The sequence below is a fragment of the Pantherophis guttatus genome, chromosome 7, assembly GCF_059756535.1.
Source record: "Pantherophis guttatus breed Tessera chromosome 7, ASM5975653v1, whole genome shotgun sequence".
Classification (NCBI taxonomy): Eukaryota; Metazoa; Chordata; class Lepidosauria; order Squamata; family Colubridae; genus Pantherophis; species Pantherophis guttatus.
The window spans coordinates 9,269,977-9,290,539 of NC_142069.1; the positions used below are offsets into that span (position 1 = coordinate 9,269,977).

At 41.7% G+C, this 20,563-nt stretch overlaps 1 protein-coding gene and 1 long non-coding RNA gene across 3 annotated transcripts; one reads left to right on the plus strand and one right to left on the minus strand.

Moving 5' to 3' along the window:
• Positions 1-4,177: 4,177 nt before the first annotated feature.
• On the minus strand, positions 4,178-19,976 carry LOC117679865 (sulfotransferase 6B1-like). Of its 2 annotated transcripts, none has more exons than XM_060687957.2 (7): positions 19,864-19,976; positions 18,391-18,607; positions 15,164-15,348; positions 14,705-14,831; positions 11,278-11,372; positions 7,651-7,837; positions 4,178-4,525 (listed from the first exon to the last, which is right to left on the minus strand). In XM_060687957.2, exons 2-7 carry the CDS (start codon positions 18,530-18,532, stop codon positions 4,407-4,409), a joined length of 855 nt encoding a protein of 284 aa, XP_060543940.2. In that variant the 5' UTR covers positions 18,533-18,607; positions 19,864-19,976; the 3' UTR covers positions 4,178-4,406. The 2 variants fall into 2 exon arrangements, with proteins under 2 accessions (XP_060543940.2, XP_087729120.1); XM_087872994.1 differs by having other exon boundaries at positions 18,391-18,558; positions 19,864-19,966.
• LOC132710792 (uncharacterized) lies at positions 9,758-13,861 on the plus strand. The gene is made up of 4 exons (XR_009621513.2): positions 9,758-9,912; positions 11,339-11,516; positions 12,507-12,726; positions 13,597-13,861. It is a non-coding gene; the product is annotated as an uncharacterized LOC132710792 (long non-coding RNA).
• Positions 19,977-20,563: the final 587 nt, after the last annotated feature.

The following is a 20,563-nucleotide window of genomic DNA, read 5'->3' on the forward strand; positions in this document are numbered from 1 at the left end:
CCCGGAAAACCACTGGGAGCCAGTGCAGCTCGCGCAGGAGAGGTGTTACGTGGGAGCGCTCTGTGGCTCCCATAATCACCCACGCGGCTGCATTCTGGAGCTTCCAGTTAGGACCTTTGTGGCTCTTTGAGTGTTTAAGGTTACCAACCACTGGTATAGAGCGACCTCACACATGCACGTCCAACTGCGTCTGAAGACGGGGCAAGAAAACCATAGGCCTGCAATTCCACCGCTAGATGGTGCTAAAAAGTAGCTTAAAAATTTGTGGGGAAACTGGAGTTGAGCCAGATTTTGTGCAATTTTTATCACCTGCCTTTTAGCAAGCCCAGGTAATTCCTGGCTTTAGTTTATCTGCAAAAAAAACCAAACAAATAAATAAATTGTTGTCTGAGATTGATCTTGGACAATCACTTAAATATGAGCCAGCGATGTGCAGCAGCTGCCAAAAGAAGCCAACTGAGTGGTAGGCTGCATTAGCAGAGGGATAGAATTAAGATATTTCGGCATCCCGATATAGTCAGTTGACTCCATCACTGACTATCGGGGGCGAGTCTTTGGCCCCCGCAGAGAGGGCTCGCAATCTGGGAGTCCTCCTGGATATGCAGCTGTCCTTGGAGGAACATCTGACGGCTGTAGCCAGGGGGACCTTCTGTCAGGTTCACCTGATTCGCCAGTTGCAGCCCTTTCTTGATCGGGATTCCCTGTGCACAGTCACTCACGCCCTCGTCACCTCGCGCCTGGACTACTGCAATGCTCTCTACATGGGGCTCCCCTTGAGGAGCACCCGGAGGCTCCAACTGGTCCAGAATGCAGCCGTGCGGGTAATCACGGGAGCTGCTGCGTGAGCTGCACTGGCTCCCAGTGGTCTTCCAGGTGCGCTTCAAGGTGTTGGTTACCACCTTTAAAGCGCTCCATGGCATAGGGCCTAGTTATCTTCGAGACCACCTGCTGCTATTAATGACCTCCCACCGACCTGTGCGCTCCCACAGAGAGGGCCTCCTCGGGGTGCCATCAGCCAAACAATGTAGGCTGGTGACCCCTAGGGGGAGGGCCTTCTCTGTGGGGGCACCTACCCTCTGGAATCAGCTGCCCCCTGAGATAAGGAGAATCCAAGACCTCGGTGCCTTCCGCCGTGCCCTTAAAACTTCCTTTTTCCAGCAAGCCAGGCTGGCTTAATATATTTTTAAATATTTTTAATTGGTTTGTTATTTTAAATTGGGGCCAAATTAATATATATCTTTTTAATTGTTTTTAATGTTTGTATTGTATGTTTTTATCTGGCTGTACACCGCCCTGAGTCCCTCGGGAGAAGGTGCGGTATATAAATTTGAAATAAAATAAAATAAATAAAATGTGAAATGTTAGTACCAGAGGTGGTATTCAGCAACAATAGTGGAAAGTGTGAAAAATGGTCATAACTCTTTTTTTTTCAGTGCTGTTGAACTTTAGTGAACCATTCAACTCTGAATGGTCACTAAATGAAGGGTTGTAAGTCAAGGACTATCTATAGTAAATCAATTAAGTACATTGCTCATTGGAATTAGGAAGCACAAAGCCAGTATTGTAATGAGAACCGAAGCTGCATCCCTTTGGATTGGACTTTTGACCCGTCTAGTCCATCAGTCTATTCTCAGGAGTGACCACCCGACAGCACAAGGAAGTCCTCTGGTCTCCCAACAGATGGCCTTCAGAGACAGTCCCACTGCCATGAAGACCAAAAGCCCCATATCCCCCAGGTTTATTTATTTATTTATTTGTTTATTTATTTATTAAATTTTTATACCGCCCCCTCTCCCAAAGGAGGTGGTGGTGAACCTCCACCACCTCGGGGTGGTGAACAGCCAAAATTAAAAAAACATACAATATAAACGAGCTCCTCCCGGAGATACGGAGGATCCCGGATCTGCGTATCTTCCGTCGCGCGCTTAAGACGTTCCTATTTCATCAAGCTGGCCTGACCTAAATTTTCCTCTTTTAAATGGGAATTTTAAATTTGGTTTTAAAGTATTGGGGTTTTAAAATGGTTCAGCCAAATTTATTTAATTTGTTTTATCTCTATTTTAAATTTTGTATCTATATGTTTTATTTTATGGCTGTTCACCGCCCTGAGTCCTTTGGGAGTAGGGCGGTATACAAATTTAATTAATAAATAAAATAAATAAATAAATAAACATTAAAATACTATAAAAACGAAATTAAATTTATCTTTGGCTTCCCCAATTTAAAACCCCTTACCCATAAAATTCCCCAATTAAAAGATTTTTAACCCAGCCCGGCTTGCTGAAATAAAAATATCTTCAGAGCCCGGCGGAAGGTACAGAGGTCCGGGATCAGTCCGGGTTGGTCTCACACTTTCTAAAATCAGCCAAGTTGATCGTCAGCACCTTATCTTATGGCACAATTCCAAAATTCAATTACGTGCCATGTTTTTGTAAATATGGTCTGTCCCAATTCTTCCAAGGTTCAATTTTATTTACCAAGAAGTAGATTGTGGAATGGAATGGAATGGAATGGAATGGAATGATAGAGTTGGAAGGGACTTTGGAGGTCTTCTAGTCCAGCCCACTGCTTAAGCAGGAAACCCTACACCATTTCAGACAAGTGGTTATCCAATCTCTTCTTAAAAACTTCCAGTGTTGGAACATTTTCAACTTCTGGAGGCAAGTGGTTCCACTGATTAATTGTTCTGTCAGGAAATTTCTCCTTAGTTCTAAATTGCTTCTCTCCTTGATTAGTTTCCAACTGTTGTTTCTTGTCCTACCCTCAAGGGCTTTGGATAGTAGCTTGACTCCCTCTTCTTTGTGGCACCGAATATTGATTCAAACTATCTTCAAAGGAAAGCTCATATTAAACCAACAAGTCATCATGCAACACTACTATTAGGATCCCCACCTCAAAAATCTTAACAATTACAACACATTGGCCTTGATTTGTGGTGTCAGATCACACCAAACCCACAGAAGTGGGTTGCAGCAGGTTCTGACCAGTTCTGTAGAACCGGTAGCAGAAATTTTGAATAGTTCAGAGAACTGGTAGTAAAAATTCTGACTGGCCCCGCCCCCATCTATTCTCTGCCTCCCGAGTTCCAGCTGATCAGGAGGAAATGGGGATTTTACAGTAACCATCCCCTGGAGTGGGGTGGGAATGGAGATTTAACAGTATCCTTCCCCTGCCACGCCCACAAAGCCACACCCACAGAACTGGTAGTAAAAAATTTTGAAACCCACCACTGTGTCAGATATGAATATATTTTACTCATTGCAAAAACGAAATTGATTTTGTGCACAATGAACACGTGAAATTTTAAATTCCATATATTCAGGAAACAACGATAAGAGTTGTACAACAGTAGAACAACGTACCTATAGTATTTAAGGCTCTCGACCTCTTTTTTTTTTTTTTTAAGGTTGCTGGACAGCAGTTCAGCTGTCATCCCAACCTTGGCAACTTTAAAATGGGTGGACTTCAACTCCCAGAATTCCCCAGCCACCAGACTGGCAGGGGAATTCTGGGAGTTGAAGTGCACAGGTTGCAAACTTGCTGAAGTTGGGTAACGTTGATTTAATCGAATTTCCTGCACAGAGCAGAGGGTAGGACTAAAGATCCTTGTGGGTCCTTTCACTGTTCGTTTATGTTTATTTATTCATTGTTCATTAAATAGTTCACTTCTGATTCAATGAACTATTTCTACATTTCCACATAAATCTCTGGGAAAAGGAAGTGCATGAGGGGAGAACAAGCTTGTCTCTATTACTGATGTTCCTCGTCAGAAAAGCAAAAAAAAAAAAAAAAGTCTTGAATTTACCTCACAGACAGTGGTGGGATTCAGCCGGTTCGGGAAAACCGGTAGTGGCGCCCTGTGGGTGGCCGCCCACCCGCCTCAGTGCTATGCCATCCTATTTAGCCACGTTATCTAAGCTGTGTGCATTATCTAAGCGCGCTCTCACATTTTGAGTGTGCGGTGAACCGGTGGTAAAATTGTGTGAAACCCAACTCTGCTCACAGAGCTTATCAACACCCCATCATCACACATTTTCTGCCTCTTTCAGGCTATAATGGTGGTTAATAGAAAAGGTGTCACGAAGCTTGTGGGAACTCCAAGCTTACAGAGCCAAGCCAAGCCAAACCAAACAGATACATGAAGATAATGATCATTAAGGAGTCACAAACAAAATACTTCAGTGAAAACTGAACCTGCATATCCGTTACGGTACACCGAATTGATTGTTATAAGAGATGGGATAGAAAATAGAAATATGGAGATCAGCTGCAATCCTCAAGAGCAAAATTTCTTCACAAATCCCTCATGTGTCTTCCTCGTCTTTCTCTTTGGAAGAAAACGAGTCTATCCAATGTGAAAAATATTAGTCCTTTAAACATATTCTGATCCAGGGTTCATTTCCGAGTCAACATTCATAAACGAGATGTTTTGCCACTTCGCTGAATGTCATTTTCTTCTTAAACGTCTCTTCAAACAACCGGTTCTGTTTGGGAGTGAAGTGATTCTTCCAGTCACCAACGGTACCTAGGAAATGATGAGAGATGAGGAAAGATAGTTTTTCCCAAGTCTTTCCCGTAAAAAAGAGCAGCCTCCTGTGTCCCTCAACAGGAGGTGTGGGGGAAAACTATTGGGAAGAATTTGGAAGCATGGAAAGAGGACGGGTTTGAATGGTTTTGTAGAACAAAGAGGATTATTTTACATACTTTCATAAATGTAAATGTTGGCCCAAGACTGTAATAAAGATATTTGATTTGGTTAGATTACATAAATGGGGAGAAACCATGTTCTCTTGGTATTAAGGTATGAGTTCAGAAAATCAATCTAGTTACCTGTTTTGAAAGTTTTTATGTTCAAAAAAATGAGAAACCACAGTAGCGTGTCCCCGTAAAACAGAATGGAATGGAATAGAAAATATGGAATATAATATTTATTTATTTATTTATTGGTTCGATTTATAGGCCGCCCTTTTCCGGAGACTCAGGGCGGCTTATAATGCGTTAAGCAATAGCCTTCATACTTTTGTATATACCTGCTTAGTAGGGCTTTCGGGGGCCCCCCTAAGCGGTGTTCTTTTTTATACAAAGTCAGCTTATTGCCCCCACAAACCGGATCCTCATTTTACCTACCTCGAAAGGATGGAAGGCTGAGTCAACCTTGAGCCTGGTGAGATTTGAACTTGCAGTAATTGCAGGCAGCTGGTGCTACTTAACAGTGCTTTAGTCTGCTGCGCCACCAAGGCTCTTATAGACTAGACTAGACTAGACTAGACTAGACTAGACTAGACTAGACTAGAAATAGAGTAGAGTAGAGTAGAGTAGAGTAGAGTAGAGTAGAGTAGAGTAGAGTAGAATAGAATAGAATAGAATAGAATAGAATAGAATAGAATAGAATAGAACAGAACAGAACAGAACAGAACAGAACAGAACAGAATACTTTATTTGGCTAAATGTGATTAGACACACAAGGAGTTTATCTCTGGTGCAGAAGCTCTTAGTGTACATGCAAAATGACAGAATAATAATGATGTTTAGTATTATTTTTTGTCTTGACGTGTTATGCAAATTTGGCTCATTAGGGTCCAATGTATCTTACAAATGCAGAAGATGGGTTATTTCAGTTACGGCGTTAGGTAATTAGGTGTGTTATTTGAACCTAACCCTGAAGTTGGACTACTTTCAGAAGACTCCAGATCCCACAGACAACATCCAGTCATTGATCAATTTAGAATTGGTCTTCTTGAGAACCTTCTCTTGGAAGGTTAAGACTGAACTTATTCAGAGTCTACGGCAGAGGTCTTCAAACTTGGCAGCTTTAAGATTTGTGGACTTCAACTTCTGGGAGTTGAAGTCCACAAGTCTTAAAGCTGCCAAGTTTGAGGAACCCTGGTCTAGGGTGACAATTTCACCATGATAGCAATAGCAATAACACTTAAGATTTATGTACCGCTTCACAGTGCTTTACAGCCCTCTCTATGCAGTTTACAGAGTCAGCATATTGCCCCCCCCAAACAATCTGGGTCCTCATTTTACCGACATCGGAAGGACGGAAGACTGAGTCAACCTTGAGAATCGAACTGCTGGCAGTGGGTAAAATTAGCCTGCAGTACCGCATTCTAACCACTGCACCACCACGGATTTGGATGATGCTTTGGCATCTCACCTAGTTCTCAACCCTTGAAAACCACAGATTAGACATTGATCTGTGTATCTGCAGCCCTGTGCAGAGAAATGTCTCTAGATTCTGATTAGTTCCAGATAAGCTCAGCAACTTTGTCCTGCGATGTGAGCTGTCCTTGGGAGTTTTATGGGCAGCTGGGAGGAAGGGAAAGCACAGAAACAGAGCTCAGAAAAGGCACATAAACATCTTGGTTGTGACCTGAACTGGAAGAACTCGGTACCTGGAAATAAATGAAAGAAAAACATGTCCCGGATGACAAAATTTTTTTTATCACTTTGTGAGTTAAAGTGATGGGAGTGATAAAGAATTGCAGACAGGTTTATAAGCAGAAAACACACCATTTAGAAGTTTAGGAGATGAGAAGACAGATCTACCTCAGGGATATGTCCTAAGACAGGGGTGGGCTTCAACATTTTTAGCAAGGGTTCTCTGCCCAATTGCTGGGTGGGTGTGGCCATGGTGGGTGTGGCCTAGAAAGCCTCCTGCACCACGGCGGAGGGGGGGCATTTTTGCCCTCCTTGGGCTCCTCCTTTTTACCCTCCTTGGTCTTTCTGCGAGCCTCCGGAAGGGTGAAAACGGCCTCCCCAGGCTCTGGAGGCCAGAAACAGGCCCATTTCCAGCCTTCCCAAACTTCCATTTTTCACCCTCCCCAAGCCTCCGGACACGCCCTGCACTTACCTGCATCCAAAATGGGCCGTGTGGGGATTTCTGGGAGGGATGGGGTGGGTGGGGTGGGGCGGGGCCAGCCAAGAGTGGGATTTGGGGGGTTCTCCAAACTGCATAGAATCTTAGCTAGAGGTTCTCCCGAACCCCTACGAACCCCCAGCAGCCAACACCTGGTCCTAGTATTAGCACACTACCTGATTCACGCAACATACCATATAATTCATTTTATAATAAAAATAGTCCTGGTGTAACTGACAATGTTTTTTTTAGTTTGGTTAACTTCAGCTGAAATGTACCTTCTAAATCAGTGGTTCTCAATCTTTTCTTCACCATGGCATCCCTTTAAATACCTTTTATGGCCACGGATCATGGCCATGGACCCCCAAGATTTAAGATTAAATCATAACATTTTTTCAAGCCTTCAGAGACCCCCTGTGATGAATCATGCGTGCAACCTTCCCCAGGTCCACGGACCACCGATTGAGAACCCCTGCTCTTAACATTCAGACTTGAACATTGGGCGCTATCTATCAAATTGAAATTCAATGGTGAAAAAAAGTGAGGTTCTACGTTTAGGCAAGCAAAACAAAATGCACAGGTACAGTATATGTGGGACCTTGCTCAATAATAGTAACTGTGAGAGGGATCTTGGAGTCCTAGTAGACAACCATTTAAATATGAACCATATTCTATTCTATTCTATTCTATTCTATTCTATTCTATTCTATTCTATTCTATTCCATTCCATTCCATTCCATTCCATTCCATTCCATTCCATTCCATTATTGGTTCGCACTTCAAATTACCTTTTCGGAATATCAATTTCCGGTTGGAAGTGAGTACACAGACTGTGTGGTTTTGATCAGAATTTTCCTTTTCTGTATTGGTTTTCATCTCGTTGAAGGAAGACTTTTTGCAGATTTCATAGATCTGGCTCTCAGTGGGGTTGATCCCTAGGAAGGCACTTAACTTCTTCACCACCTTGGGGAGATCCTGAATGTGTAAACAACAGAGAAAAATGATCTGTGATTTTTGTGTTATGTGTTTATTCCCTCCCACTGAAATGGAAGGAGTAGGAGTCCCTGCAGATTTTACTCTGCTCATCTCCATTTCAAGGCCATTGAGCCAGTGTTGTCCGAAGACATTTCCCCAGTCATGTGGTTTGCATGACATCAGAGAACACCTTCCCACCAAAGTGGTACCTATTTATCTACTCTCATTTGCATGCTTTCAAATTGGTAGGCTGGCAAGAGCTGGGGCGAGGAGCTCACCCGTTGTGTGGCACTCGGCCGCGAACCTGGGCTGCCAGCATTCCAGCTGACAAGCCCAGTGTCTTAACTGTTGAGCCACTGCACTGCCCAGTGGAAGGAGTGAACATATAAAATCAGGCCAAAATTTTCAAAGGATTCCTCCCCCAAAAAATAAATCTTTGCCAAAAGAGCTCCAGTTTTAAACATATTTACTGGAAGATAGACCTCATTCTGCTCTTCCAGTCAAGCAGCTGTCCTCAATGCACGATATCCTAACTGGATTGGATTGCAACTTTGAGGATTCCCAAGAATCCTCATAATCCAATGTATCTGGAGAAATTTAAGTTTTTTTCCAATTGACGCCTGTTGAAAGAATAATTTCCTAACTTTCCCTTTGATTGCAATTGGTATTGCTGTTGCTTTTCGATTTGCAATCCCTTGCAAATCAAATTAATGTAGCAGGCATCAATCTGTTAATTCCATGTAGAAATATAAAGGTACAGGTCAAGATTTTCTTGTGTGGTTGTGTGCAATTCTAGTAGGTGGTGCTCATTTCTGTTTCTTAGCTGAGGGAGCCAACATTATCTGAAGACATTTCCACACAAACACTGTTACCTTCCCAGAAAATTGGTACCTATTTATCTACTCGCATTTGCATGCTTTCGAACTGCTAGGTGGGCAGGAGCTGAGGCAAGAACGGGAGCTCACCCTGTCATGTAGCGCTTGGGACTCAAACCTAGGTTGCCCGCTTTCCAGAGGACAAACTCAGAGTCTTTAACCACTGAGCCATCACGCCCCTGTGTTGAAGCATACTGTTTGCACTTTGATTTACCAAATTTAATTTGCTTTTCAGCCGTCTTTCAAAAATGAAGAAAGATTTGAGTAAATTTAATGGAGAACGGTCACCTTCTTACACGTAGTTAATGGCCAAAGATCGTGTGTCAATTATCGGGTTTAATTGCATATCTTTTCTCCGGTGGTTTACAGCTTCTTTGGTTTCTCAATCCCATAGAAAGACAGCGGGTGAAAATTCCCCCTTTTGCTCTGTTTCAGATTGAGAAGGGCGGATAGCCAAAAAAGGCTTCAAGATGACAGAAGATGCTCAACAGAAAATAACAACATCCACAGTAGCTTTCTTTATCTCCCCCTCACAATAAAGTCATTTTTACAACATCACAAGAAATTCCCAAACGGTGTGAGAAGAAGGTGCTCTCTGAGCTTGAGTGTTTTCCTGCAGACGTTTCGTTACCAAATTAGGTAACATCATCAGCATTAGCAAGGATGATGTTCCCTAGCTTGAATAATGAAACATCTGCAAGAAAACAGCCAAGCTCAGAGAGCACCAAAGACCCCTCATTTCAACCCCAAGTACTCTCATTTCAACCCCAAGTATTCTCCTTTATTAGTGTGAGAAAAGGTAGAAGAAGAAAAACATCTGAGAAACTGCAAGAGGGATTTTGATGTATTTACAGGGAGTCTGGATTTTTCTATGCCTAAACCAGTGGTGGGATTCTACCGGTTCTATCCGGTTCGGATAAACTGGTAGCGGCGGCAACAGGAAGCTCCGCCCACCCACCCGGATGTCATCACAGAAGCTCTGCACATGCGCAGAGGTGGGGCACACCCTCACATTTGCGAACCGGTAGCGAAGGTAAGTGAATGACACTACTGGCCTAAACAGAATGGTGTACATAGAATTTTATCTCTAGAGGACACAATCTATTATCTTATCTTCTTCTACAGGAACATGGAATCTAACTCACCTCACGGTGTTGTTCTTGGAATGAAACCGAGAACCATATAGATTACTGTTTTCTGGTGAGGAAAGGTTTTATAAGTTTTTAAAAAACAGTTTGGCCTAGTGGTTAAGGAGCCAGGTTAGAACCCAGGAGACAGTAAGTTCTACTCCTGTGTCAGGGAGACTCTGAGTTCTAGTCCCGTCTTAGCCATGAAAACTGGCTTAGTGACTTAAGGGCCAGGCACTCTCTCTGAGCCCAGCCTACCTCACAGGGTTGTTATTCTGAGGAAAATCATAGGAGGAAGGAGTATTAGGTATGTCCGCCATTCTGAATTACTTATAAGGCTGGATAAAAATCTAATGAAATAAACAAACAAACAGACGATAGATAGATAGATAGATAGATAGATAGATAGATAGATAGATAGATAAGAAATATTAGATAGAGATGATAGATAGATAGATAGATAGATAGATAGATAGAAATAGATAGATATGATAGATATAATATAGATAATATATCTATTAGATAGAGATGATAGATAGATAGATAAGAGATAGATAGATAGATAGAGATGATAGATAGAGATAGATGATAGATAGATAAATAGATAGATAGATAGATATTAGATAGAGATGATACATAGATGATAGATAGATAGATAGATAGATAGATAGATAGATAGATAGATAGATATAGATAGAGATATTAGATAGAGATGATAGATAGATAGATAGATAGATAGATATAGATATGATATAGATAGATATATTAGAGATGATAGATATAGATATATATATATAGAGAGAGATGATAGATAGATAGAGATGATAGATAGAGATAGATGATAGATAGATAGAGATAGAGATAGATAGATAGAGATGATAGATATAGATATAGATAGATAGATAGATAGATAGATAGATAGATAGATAGATAGATAGATCCCTTAATACACACACACACACACACACTCTCATGTAAACAAAATCACACACAGAGAGGAAATGAGATAAAGGGAATATCCAAAAACTACCATTCTGCAGGTCAAAGAATCAAATTTTGTACAATTCTCTAATAGCTGAGTGTCTGGTTCCTGGAATGGTAGGTTTTGCACGTCCCATGGATATGAATACATGCAAGACATATATAAGTGTGTGTCCACTTAGGAGCAGGATGGGCTATAAAATAGCAAATAAATGATGTAAATAGAACCTACCATTCCTGGAAGGTAGGAGTCTAAAAGTCATCAATCTGATGTCCTTGCGCTGAACTATAATATCAAAATTCCCTGGCCACATGGTTGTGTGACAACAACACATTAAAATGCATGAAGTTACGGGCAGCTACATTACGATCAGCGAAAGAAAAATAAGATGGAGCGAAATGCTTTGGCATCTGCCTCCTTCATCTGTTCAGAAATAAGAAAGGGTTGCCAATTTACCTTTTTCATGTCTTCATAGAACAAGAACAGGATGTTTTTCTCATGCAAGTGTTTTTCCCAGCTTAAAACGTGGTCGAACCAGGATCCGCAGACAACTGTTTAAAGAAAGAAAGAAGAAAGAAAGAAATGACATTTGCATCACTACTTCAAGAGCCAGGAAGCTGGCATTTGCAACTTCACAATGATTGATTTTGCTGTGAAAGCTGAATATTGAGACAAAAGTCGAAATATTACAACAGGTTAGATATCCAAACTACTCACTTGCCCACAACTGTGGTCTTCTTTATACATCTCGATTTAATTGTGGCTTACTGAATAAGACAATGTTACTCAAGTTCACACAATATGCTAAATTTAACAAACCACTTTATGGATTAGCATAGTACTCTTATGGCAAGTCTGAGGTAATTTTTTTTTTTTTAGATCCACATTAAACTTGATTTTATTGTACCACAATTATCCATGGCATATCAGTCTAACTCTCAAAGCCTTTCATTTCTTAGCAGCATCCACTCCTTCATCCAAACCAAATAGCAGGCTGCAAAATTCAGTTTCACATCTGGTAACCCAAATCCTCCTCTTTCTTTTGCATCCGGTAACACTTTAACTCATGTTTTTCCCCGATACACAAATTTAGATTACCCTTTTGCCACTATTTAAAGCAGACTTCAGATGTCAAAAGAGGTAATATCCGGAACAAAAACATAATTCTAAGCAGGACATTTAATTTTTATAACATAATGTTCCCTCAGCAATTACAATAATAGTTTGTCCCATCTTAAGATATCTTTTTTACACTTCATTCCACATCTTAATATGTTTTGAATAACATATAATTCATATTTGTCATAATGATACCCAGATATTTTTAATTTTTTTTCTTTCTTTAAAACCATTCTGTTTCTCGATTCTGTATGATCTTCTGTATTCATGTTATTCGTGGACATCTTCCTCTTCTGTTTGTTGATCTTAAAACCTACAAATGCACCAAATTCTTCTAGTTTTCCCATGAATGTTTCAATTTCTTTAAATTGTCGTCATCTGCAGAAGCCCTTAAAGCAGAGGTCTTGGCATGCTATGCTATGCTCATAGCTGGCTAGAAAATTCTGGGAGTTGAAGTCCAAAAGTCTTAAAGCTGCCTAGTTTGAAGACCTCTGCCTTAAACTATATGTTTCTTTTTTTATCTTTACCTCCACAATTCTCTCATCCTGTCTTCTATCTCTGTTCAGTATTTCAAGAACCAAAATAAACAAGAAAGACTTGGCCAGTGGTGGTATTCAGCTGGTTCTATCCGGTTCGTGTGAATCGGTAACGGTGGCTGCGGGAGACTCCGCTTACCCTCCCGGATGTTATCCCATCCCGTTTTTGATGCTTTGCGCATGCGCGGAAGGCCCTGTGCATGTGCACAGGTGGTACACATGCGCTCACTTTTGCGAACCGGTAACAAAGGTAAGTGAATACCATCCCTGGACTGGGCATCTCTGTCTTGTCCTTTTCGGTACCTCACAAAACTTTGTGAAATCTCCATTAACAGTTATTGGTGCTTTCTCTGAAGTATAAATCCATCTTACCCATTTTATAAAGTTCTGTCCAGAATTTATACCTTCCCAAACTTTGAACACGAATGCAAATTTTCAAAGGCCTTCTCTAAGAAAATCAGTGCGGCTTGCTTTTTATGATGTTGCGCCAAATATTCCAAAATATCCTTAACTATCCAAAATACCTGCCCTTTCACTGTCTTTAACTTTTGAAGGGATGCGGTGGCTCAGTGGCTAAGATGCCGAGCTTGTCGCTCGAAAGGTCGGCAGTTCAGAGATTCGAATCCCTAGTGGCGCGTAGCGGGGTGAGCTCCCGTTACTTGTCCCAGCTTCTGCCAACCTAGCAGTTTGAAAGCACGTAAGAAACGCAAGTAGAAAAATAGGGACCACCTTTGGTGGGAAGGTAACAGCATTCTGTGCGCCTTTGGCATTTAGTCATGCCGGCCACATGACCACGGAGACGTCTTCGGACAGCGCTGGCTCTTCGGCTTTGAAATGGAGATGAGCACTGCCCTCTAGAGTCAGGAATGACTAGCACATACGTGCGAGGGGAACCTTTACATTTATCTTAACTGTCTTTTAGATTAAAACCAACATTGATCCCTATAAGTAAATTGCCAAAATGAAAAGAGCTATTATATAAATTGAATATTGTATCCTTTTTGCCTTCTCTTTGCTTCCCCTTCCTTCTTAAATCACAACCTCCACTTCATTTTCTTCCCTTAATAACATCAGTTCTACTTATTTCTTGGCTGATCTTTGGATTGTCCGTTTTTTACAGCCATGTAGTAAATCAGCCTGAACAGCATTAAGATAACAAAATCCTTCCACTCTTGACCTCAACAAAGAATTCAAGCAACTGGCCAAGTCCTAGAGCCTTTGTGACTTGGATTTGATCATGCAAAATAGCCAATTCAGGTGGAAGGCAGAAGGTATTTAAGACCTGCTGAAGAGAACAGAAATTCCTCAATTTAAATTTAAATTTGACAGGCAAGTCAAAAAAAAAAAAAAGCATAGCAATTAAAGTATTGAAGCGGGCAAGAGATGATGGATAGTTTATTTCTCTTTTTTGTTGCTCTGATTTGCCTTTCCTCTTATCTCTCTTCATTTTCTTTTCTTTTTAGGTAGGTGACATGATTAGAAATTAGGTAGGTTAGAAAGAAAATGTCTTTTAATAAAGGGTGATATGATTAAAAGTTAGAATCAGTGATAGAAGTAAGAGAAGGGGGAATATTAGTGTATATACACTTTTACATAATAAAGGAATAATAAGAGAAAACATGGAATAATTGAATAATGACAGATTGCAACTTAATATAAATGGGTATTATTATTAGAAATATATAAGTTGATTGAATGTAATAACCATGATTAATTATACTAGTTTTATTTGTATGAGAATGTATGACATCCAGGTGCCACACTGTTCACGCATTGATATGTTTGTAAAAAATAAGAAATTCCTCAATTTAATTATTTGGCATGTGGAGGCCTTTCTTTTGTCTATTCCAGGGGTCTCCAACCTTGGCAACTTTAAGACTTGTGGACTTCAACTCCCAGCTGGCTGAGGAATTCTGGGAGTTGAAGTTCACAAGTCTTAAAATTGCCAAGGTTGGAGACCTCTGGTCTATTCTAAATCTTGTTCTAATCAGTTTCAATCAAGGATCCCTTTTCCTTACAATTTGAAAAGAGATAAAACTAATTTCCCTTGTCCAATTTTTCCATGCTATGCAGATAGAACACATTTTTTGGCTGATGAACATTATCAGCCAAGTCAGGAAGATTAAAATGTCCATGTTTCAAAGTCTTAGCTATGATCTGAATCAAATTTTCCTAGCCTGCTGCCCTTCAGGGGGTACACATTTCCATAGCCACACTTTAAATCTTACCATCTCCTTTTAAGAACATCTCCAGGAAATTTGGCCAGGAATCTACGGTGGGAAGATTTGGATTCTCTTGATAGTAATGGAACATGGATACAGCGATATCCTTTGGATTTCTGACTATATAAATGGTCTACAAAATAGATATAGAATGTTATAATTGGACCTCAAGAGCTGGGTTCATCCAGAACCTTTAAAAATCTAGCATCCACATTTATCCAACATTTTAGATTTGCTTACTTTTTAATGTGTATTTGATAAATAAATAAATAACTTTATTGTCATTGTACATGTATACACAGTTTACCCATACAACGAAATTCACTTAACACCCAAAGACCAGATCCAACACACATAACAATCCCCAAACACACTCCCACCCACCACAATTCCCCACCCCTAAACCACCCAAACATCCACACAACAGATTAAGTAATGGTGCCAAGATCTCAAATTAAATTTAACCTTGCAATGCTTGACCCTGAATGTCGGTGGCAGCAGATTGCTGTCCAAGTGAGTCGGAATGATCCTTTTGCAGGAAAGGCGATCCAGTTGATCCAGTTTGGAAAGGTCTCCAAATTCAATGGGAGAAGTCAAAGCCACTTTGGATGCATAGATGTGGGTAAGGATTTCCGCCAGCCAATGGGTCCCTAACAGGAGAGAGAAGTGAAAAAGGCATCGGATTGGCAGAATGTCAAACCAGGGTAGGACAAAGGTTGTGTGAAAAAGTCTGTAGAGATTCTCCGTCATTCAGGACATGGTTGTCCCAAAGGTGCCTTTTCAGGAGGCAAATGGACTTTCTTGTTTTTTTCTTTTGAAGATGTTTCGCTTCTCGCCCAAGAAGCTTCTTCAGCTCTGACTGGATGGTGGGGAATGGAAGGATTTATACTCCTTGCAGACCGCTGGTCATTTGCATCCTTTTGGAGCAATGTTTCTCAACCTTGGAAACTTGAAGATGGGTGGACTTCAACTCCCAGAATCCCCCAGCCAGCAGTGCTGGCTGTGGGATTCTGGGAGTTGAAGTCCACCCATCTTCAAGCTACCAAGGTTAAGAAACACTGTTTTAGAGGGTCGTTGAAGCGCTTGGAGGTTTATCTGTGTCACTCAGGGTCACCTGAGTAGCACTCCTATAGCTAAAAGTCTGTAGAGATTCTCAGTCATCCAGGTCGTGGTCGTTCCAACAGAGCTTTTTCAGGAGACAAAAGGATGGAAATGACCAGCTGTCTGCAAGGAATGTAAATCCTTCCATTCCCCATTATCCTGTCAGAGCTGAAGAAGCTTCTTGGATGAGTTTTCTGTCCCCAACCACACGCACACACACCAACAGACGTTCAGGAGTTAAAGACCAAACCAGCCGGCAAAATCCTTTTCCTTATGATAACGGAACTTGGCAACAACCTAGTGGCTGCCTGCCAAGAGTTTATTATTTACAAAGAGGAGAGATAACGTCTCCCCACTTCTGATACATCAAAGGAAAGCAGTTCAATAATTACAGAATTAAATCAAGTCCAGAGATACTTCCAGCAAAGTCTTAAAGCAAAAGTCCGGCAATGCAGAATGGCGTGGAAGCTTTCAACTTTGTTTGTCACAAGGTTTGACTGGCCACCACGCTCCCTTTTATATCCTGTGGGGTGTGGTCCAGTGACTCAGCCTAATCTTGGGCACGCCCTTTCTTCTGTTGCGCGCGCTTATCTCTGCGACGCTGGCGTGGGTCCAGCCAAGACTTATTACCCTCATCACTGTCCATCTGTGGCTGCGTGGACGTGCTTGGCCCCGGCCCTATCTCTTGCCCTTCGGCGGACACCGAAGGCATTGCCAGAGAGGAGAGTCCTGGAGAGGGAGCCCTTGCCAACTCCTCCCCTTCACTCTCGGAGTCCTCTCCTGCCGATGACACAGGCTCAGGTAACGGAGCCACAACAATGAGAAGCGAAAGGTCTTCAAAGAAAAAACAGAAAGTCCAGTTGTCCCCTGAAAAAATCACCTTTGGGACAACCATGACATGGATGACTGAGACTCTCTATAGACTTTTAGCTCTACAATTTGGGATGGACACCCTTGGAATGGTGTGGGAGTAGGAATGGATTTCCAGAGGAAAAACTGCCGACTACAGGAACCAGGAGCACCACTCAGGTGACCCTGAAGACAAAAATAAACCTCCAAGTGCTTCAACGACTCTCTAAAAGGATGCAAATGACCAGCTGGCTGCAAGGATGATAAATCTTTCCATTCTCCACTATCCTGTCAGAGCGGAAGAAGCTTCTTTCAGGAGAAGCGAAACGTCTTCAAAGAAAAAAAAAACAAGAAAATCCAGTTGCTTCCTGAAAAAGCACCTTTAGGTTGTGTGAAAGCAGGCTTGGAAGAAGCCAGTGGAGGGATTCAGCCGGTTCGCACCACTTCAGGAGAACCGGTTGTTAACTTTCTGAGCAATTTGGTTGTTGGAAGAAATCATTAGGGCAGAGAACCGGTTGTTAAATTATTTGAATCCCACCACTGGAAGAAGCCTACCATCTATTGGCCAATGAGAAGAAAATAATGCAAAGGATAGGCAGGTGAACCTTGTAGAGGTAGATGCAGAAGCATGAATTGATTGCACTGCAGGTAGTCCTTGACTTACCAACCTTGAATCACAGTTCAAAGTTACAACAGACCCCTGAAAAGCTACATACGACCCATGTTTAAAGTACTGACATTGCCCTCCCACCCTGCAGTCACGTGACCACTGTAGGAAGAGGGATGACAGAACCTGGGGGTGGAGTTAAAAGGGGGATCAGCCTAGAATCTCTACGTAGCCACACGTAATCTCTACGTAAATCCAACCCCCCCTCCCTTGAATTCTATTGACTCTTATTTAAGTCCCAGCAGGTGCCGACAATAGTTGAGATGTTTCCTGTCCATAGGCATGATTAGCAATAAATCAATTTAATGTTGGACCTTCATGTGTGGATCTGATCTTCTGAGCCTAACATCTACATTTCAGATTCTCGGGAACCAGTCCGAATTTACAGCCATTTGCAGTGCCTGGTGATCAAATGACCACTATTTATAACATTTTTGCCAGAACGGAATGTTTACTTCCATTTTTTACAATGCTCAAAAAAGGGCTTCAAGTTCTTGATTGCAAAAACCACAAATTCACCCATTTTTTCTACCGTGTTTCCCCGAAAATAAGACCCTGTCTTTTATTTTTTTGAACCCCGAAATAAGAGCTTGGGCCTTATTTTCGGGGAGGTCTTATTATTTTGGGGCGCGTGGAGGAAACCAGAGGAAATGGCAGGGACCAGCTGCGCATGAGTTTAAATATTTTCAGGGAGGGCTTATTTTCGGGGGAGGCTTATTTTAGTGCATGCATTCAAAAGCCCGATTGGGCTTATTATCAGGGGATGTCTTATTTTAGGGGAAACAGGGTATTTTGTACAAGATCCAGTAGTTACAAAAACTCACCAATTGGATTCACCTGACCGGCTGTGCACTTAGAAAGCCAATCACCTAACTAATATTAAAACCAACATAGCTTAGTTTATTGTGAGGGTGAACCCAACCTGGTTCCTTGCATTCCTTGCATTTCTTACGGTACAGAATTTCTAGCCCAGCTTTCGACAATATTGAACGAATTCAGCCGAATTCGTTTTCTTTTCTCACTCATTTAACTGAATAACGAATTCTCTTTCGGCCAAATTCCAAACGAACCTTACCAGATTTGGGGTAGGAAACCAACAGAATATCGTCTTCTCTAGCATTGAAGGAAACCAAAGAATTTAAAAGTTCCGGCGTGGATCTTGTAGTAAACCTGATGCCGTTGAAAGTGTGCATGAGTTTCTCTTCGCTCCACGACATTTGCAAAATATAATCAGAGGTTACCACTGCAAAGAGACGGTGGGAAAAAGCTCCTCGCAGACCAGATGGTTATAACTGACCAGGGAGAGCATCAAAAAAGACATATTTATGCACTTTGGACAATCTTTAAAAAAAAAGTATTGGGAGGATTATCTTTATGGATTACCCTACTTGTAAAGCTATATAAAGGTTATCCAGATAAGCCTCACTTGCAAAAACAAATAAACTAAGGAATTTGGTTCACACGATGCCTGGTGTCTGGAGATAAGGAGGCCAAGATAATGCACAAGTGGAAAAAAAAAAAAAGAAGTCTTCAGACTTGTAATCCAAGCAGGGTGTGCAGGGAACTTATTAACAAAGTGTGACCTTAGCGCAAGGGCCATGTCAGTTCAGGAGCTGAGTTCCTAATGAAGCAGTGTAGCACGTGAGTGTCGAAACTACCCTGTATCTGGTTGGAAAATTCCATCAGTGGATGGAAATAGCACTAGCTATAGCCCTTAGACTTCGCAGTGTTTTATAGCCCTCTCTAAGCGGTTTACAGAGTCAGCATATTTTTCCCAACAATCTGGGTCTTCATTTTACCAATCTCGGAAGGATGGAAGGCTGAGTCAACCTTGAGCCGGTCAGGATCGAACTCCTGGTCGTGGGCAGAATCAGACTGCAATACTGCATTCTAACCACTGCACTACCATGGCAGAGATAGCAATAGCACTTAGACTTATATACCACTTCACAGTGCTTTACAGCTCTCTCTGAGCGGTTTACAGAGTCAACCGCTACAATCTGGGTCCTCATTTTTACCAGTCTCAGAAGGATGGAAGGCTGAGTCAACCTTGAGCCGGTCAGGACCGAACTCCTGGTCGTGGGCAGAGTCAGACTGCAATACTGCATTCTAACCACTGCACCACCATGGCAGAGATAGCATTAGCACGTAGACCTATATACCACTTTACAGCCCTCTCTAAGTAGTTTGCAGAGTCAGCCTACCACGCCTAACAATCTGGGTCCTCATTTTACCAACTTCGGAAGGATGGAAAACTGAGTCAACCTTGAGCCGGTCAGGATCGAACTCCTGGCAGTGGGCAGAGTCAGCCTTCAATACCGCATTCTAACTACTGCGCCACCATGGCTCTAATGCTTGGGGATTTTAGAAACCTTAAAAAAAAAAAATCACCACCTCTTAAGAATTTTTTTCTCTGACTCTAGAAATATGAGTAGTAGCTAAAAAATTTTTTTTAAACCCCACAAAACCATTCCCCCCCCCCCCGTTCTTCTTCCAGGAAGTTTCAAGACAGGGATGGGTAGATCCACGAAAGAGAGGCATACTTCACCTTCTTAGGGGCCGCTGGGGGCTGGCCAGGGATGGTATGGGGGTCTCCAGAATGGGGGGAATACAGTATGCCTGGTCCTGTTGGGGGATGTGGAGAGTACCCAGGAGGTGAGTATAGGTTAATAACCGATGCAAACTCTACCTGTACCATCGCATGGGCTATCTCACAATGCAAATTCAAAAGGTGGAGCTGGCATGATGATGTCATAATGCATATTTGATCAGGTTGGCATCATTGTGGGAAAAGACAAGTGCCCCTTAAAATGGATGGACGACACCTGTTTTGTCCCCAAACTCTCCAGAATAGGATATGCCCCACACAACAGCAAGGCCGTAGGCCTTCCCACTCCTCGATGGTCTGGGGATCCCCAGAAGAGACAAATGTTTGCAGGGGAGTGAAAAATGGGGAGTCAAGGATGGCAGCCTTACAACTACACAATGATTTTATTTTATTTATTTATTTATTTATTTTATTAAATTTCTATACCCTCCTACTCCCAAAGGACTCAGGGCGGTGAACAGCCACAGAATAAAACACATAAATACAAAAATTTAAAATAGAATAAAAACGAATTAAATAATTTGGCCGAGACAAATTTAAAATACCCCATAATTTAAAAACAAATTAAAATTTACATTTAAAAAGGGGAGAAGATTTAGGCCAGGCCAGCTTGATGAAATAAAAAAGTCTTAAGTGCGCG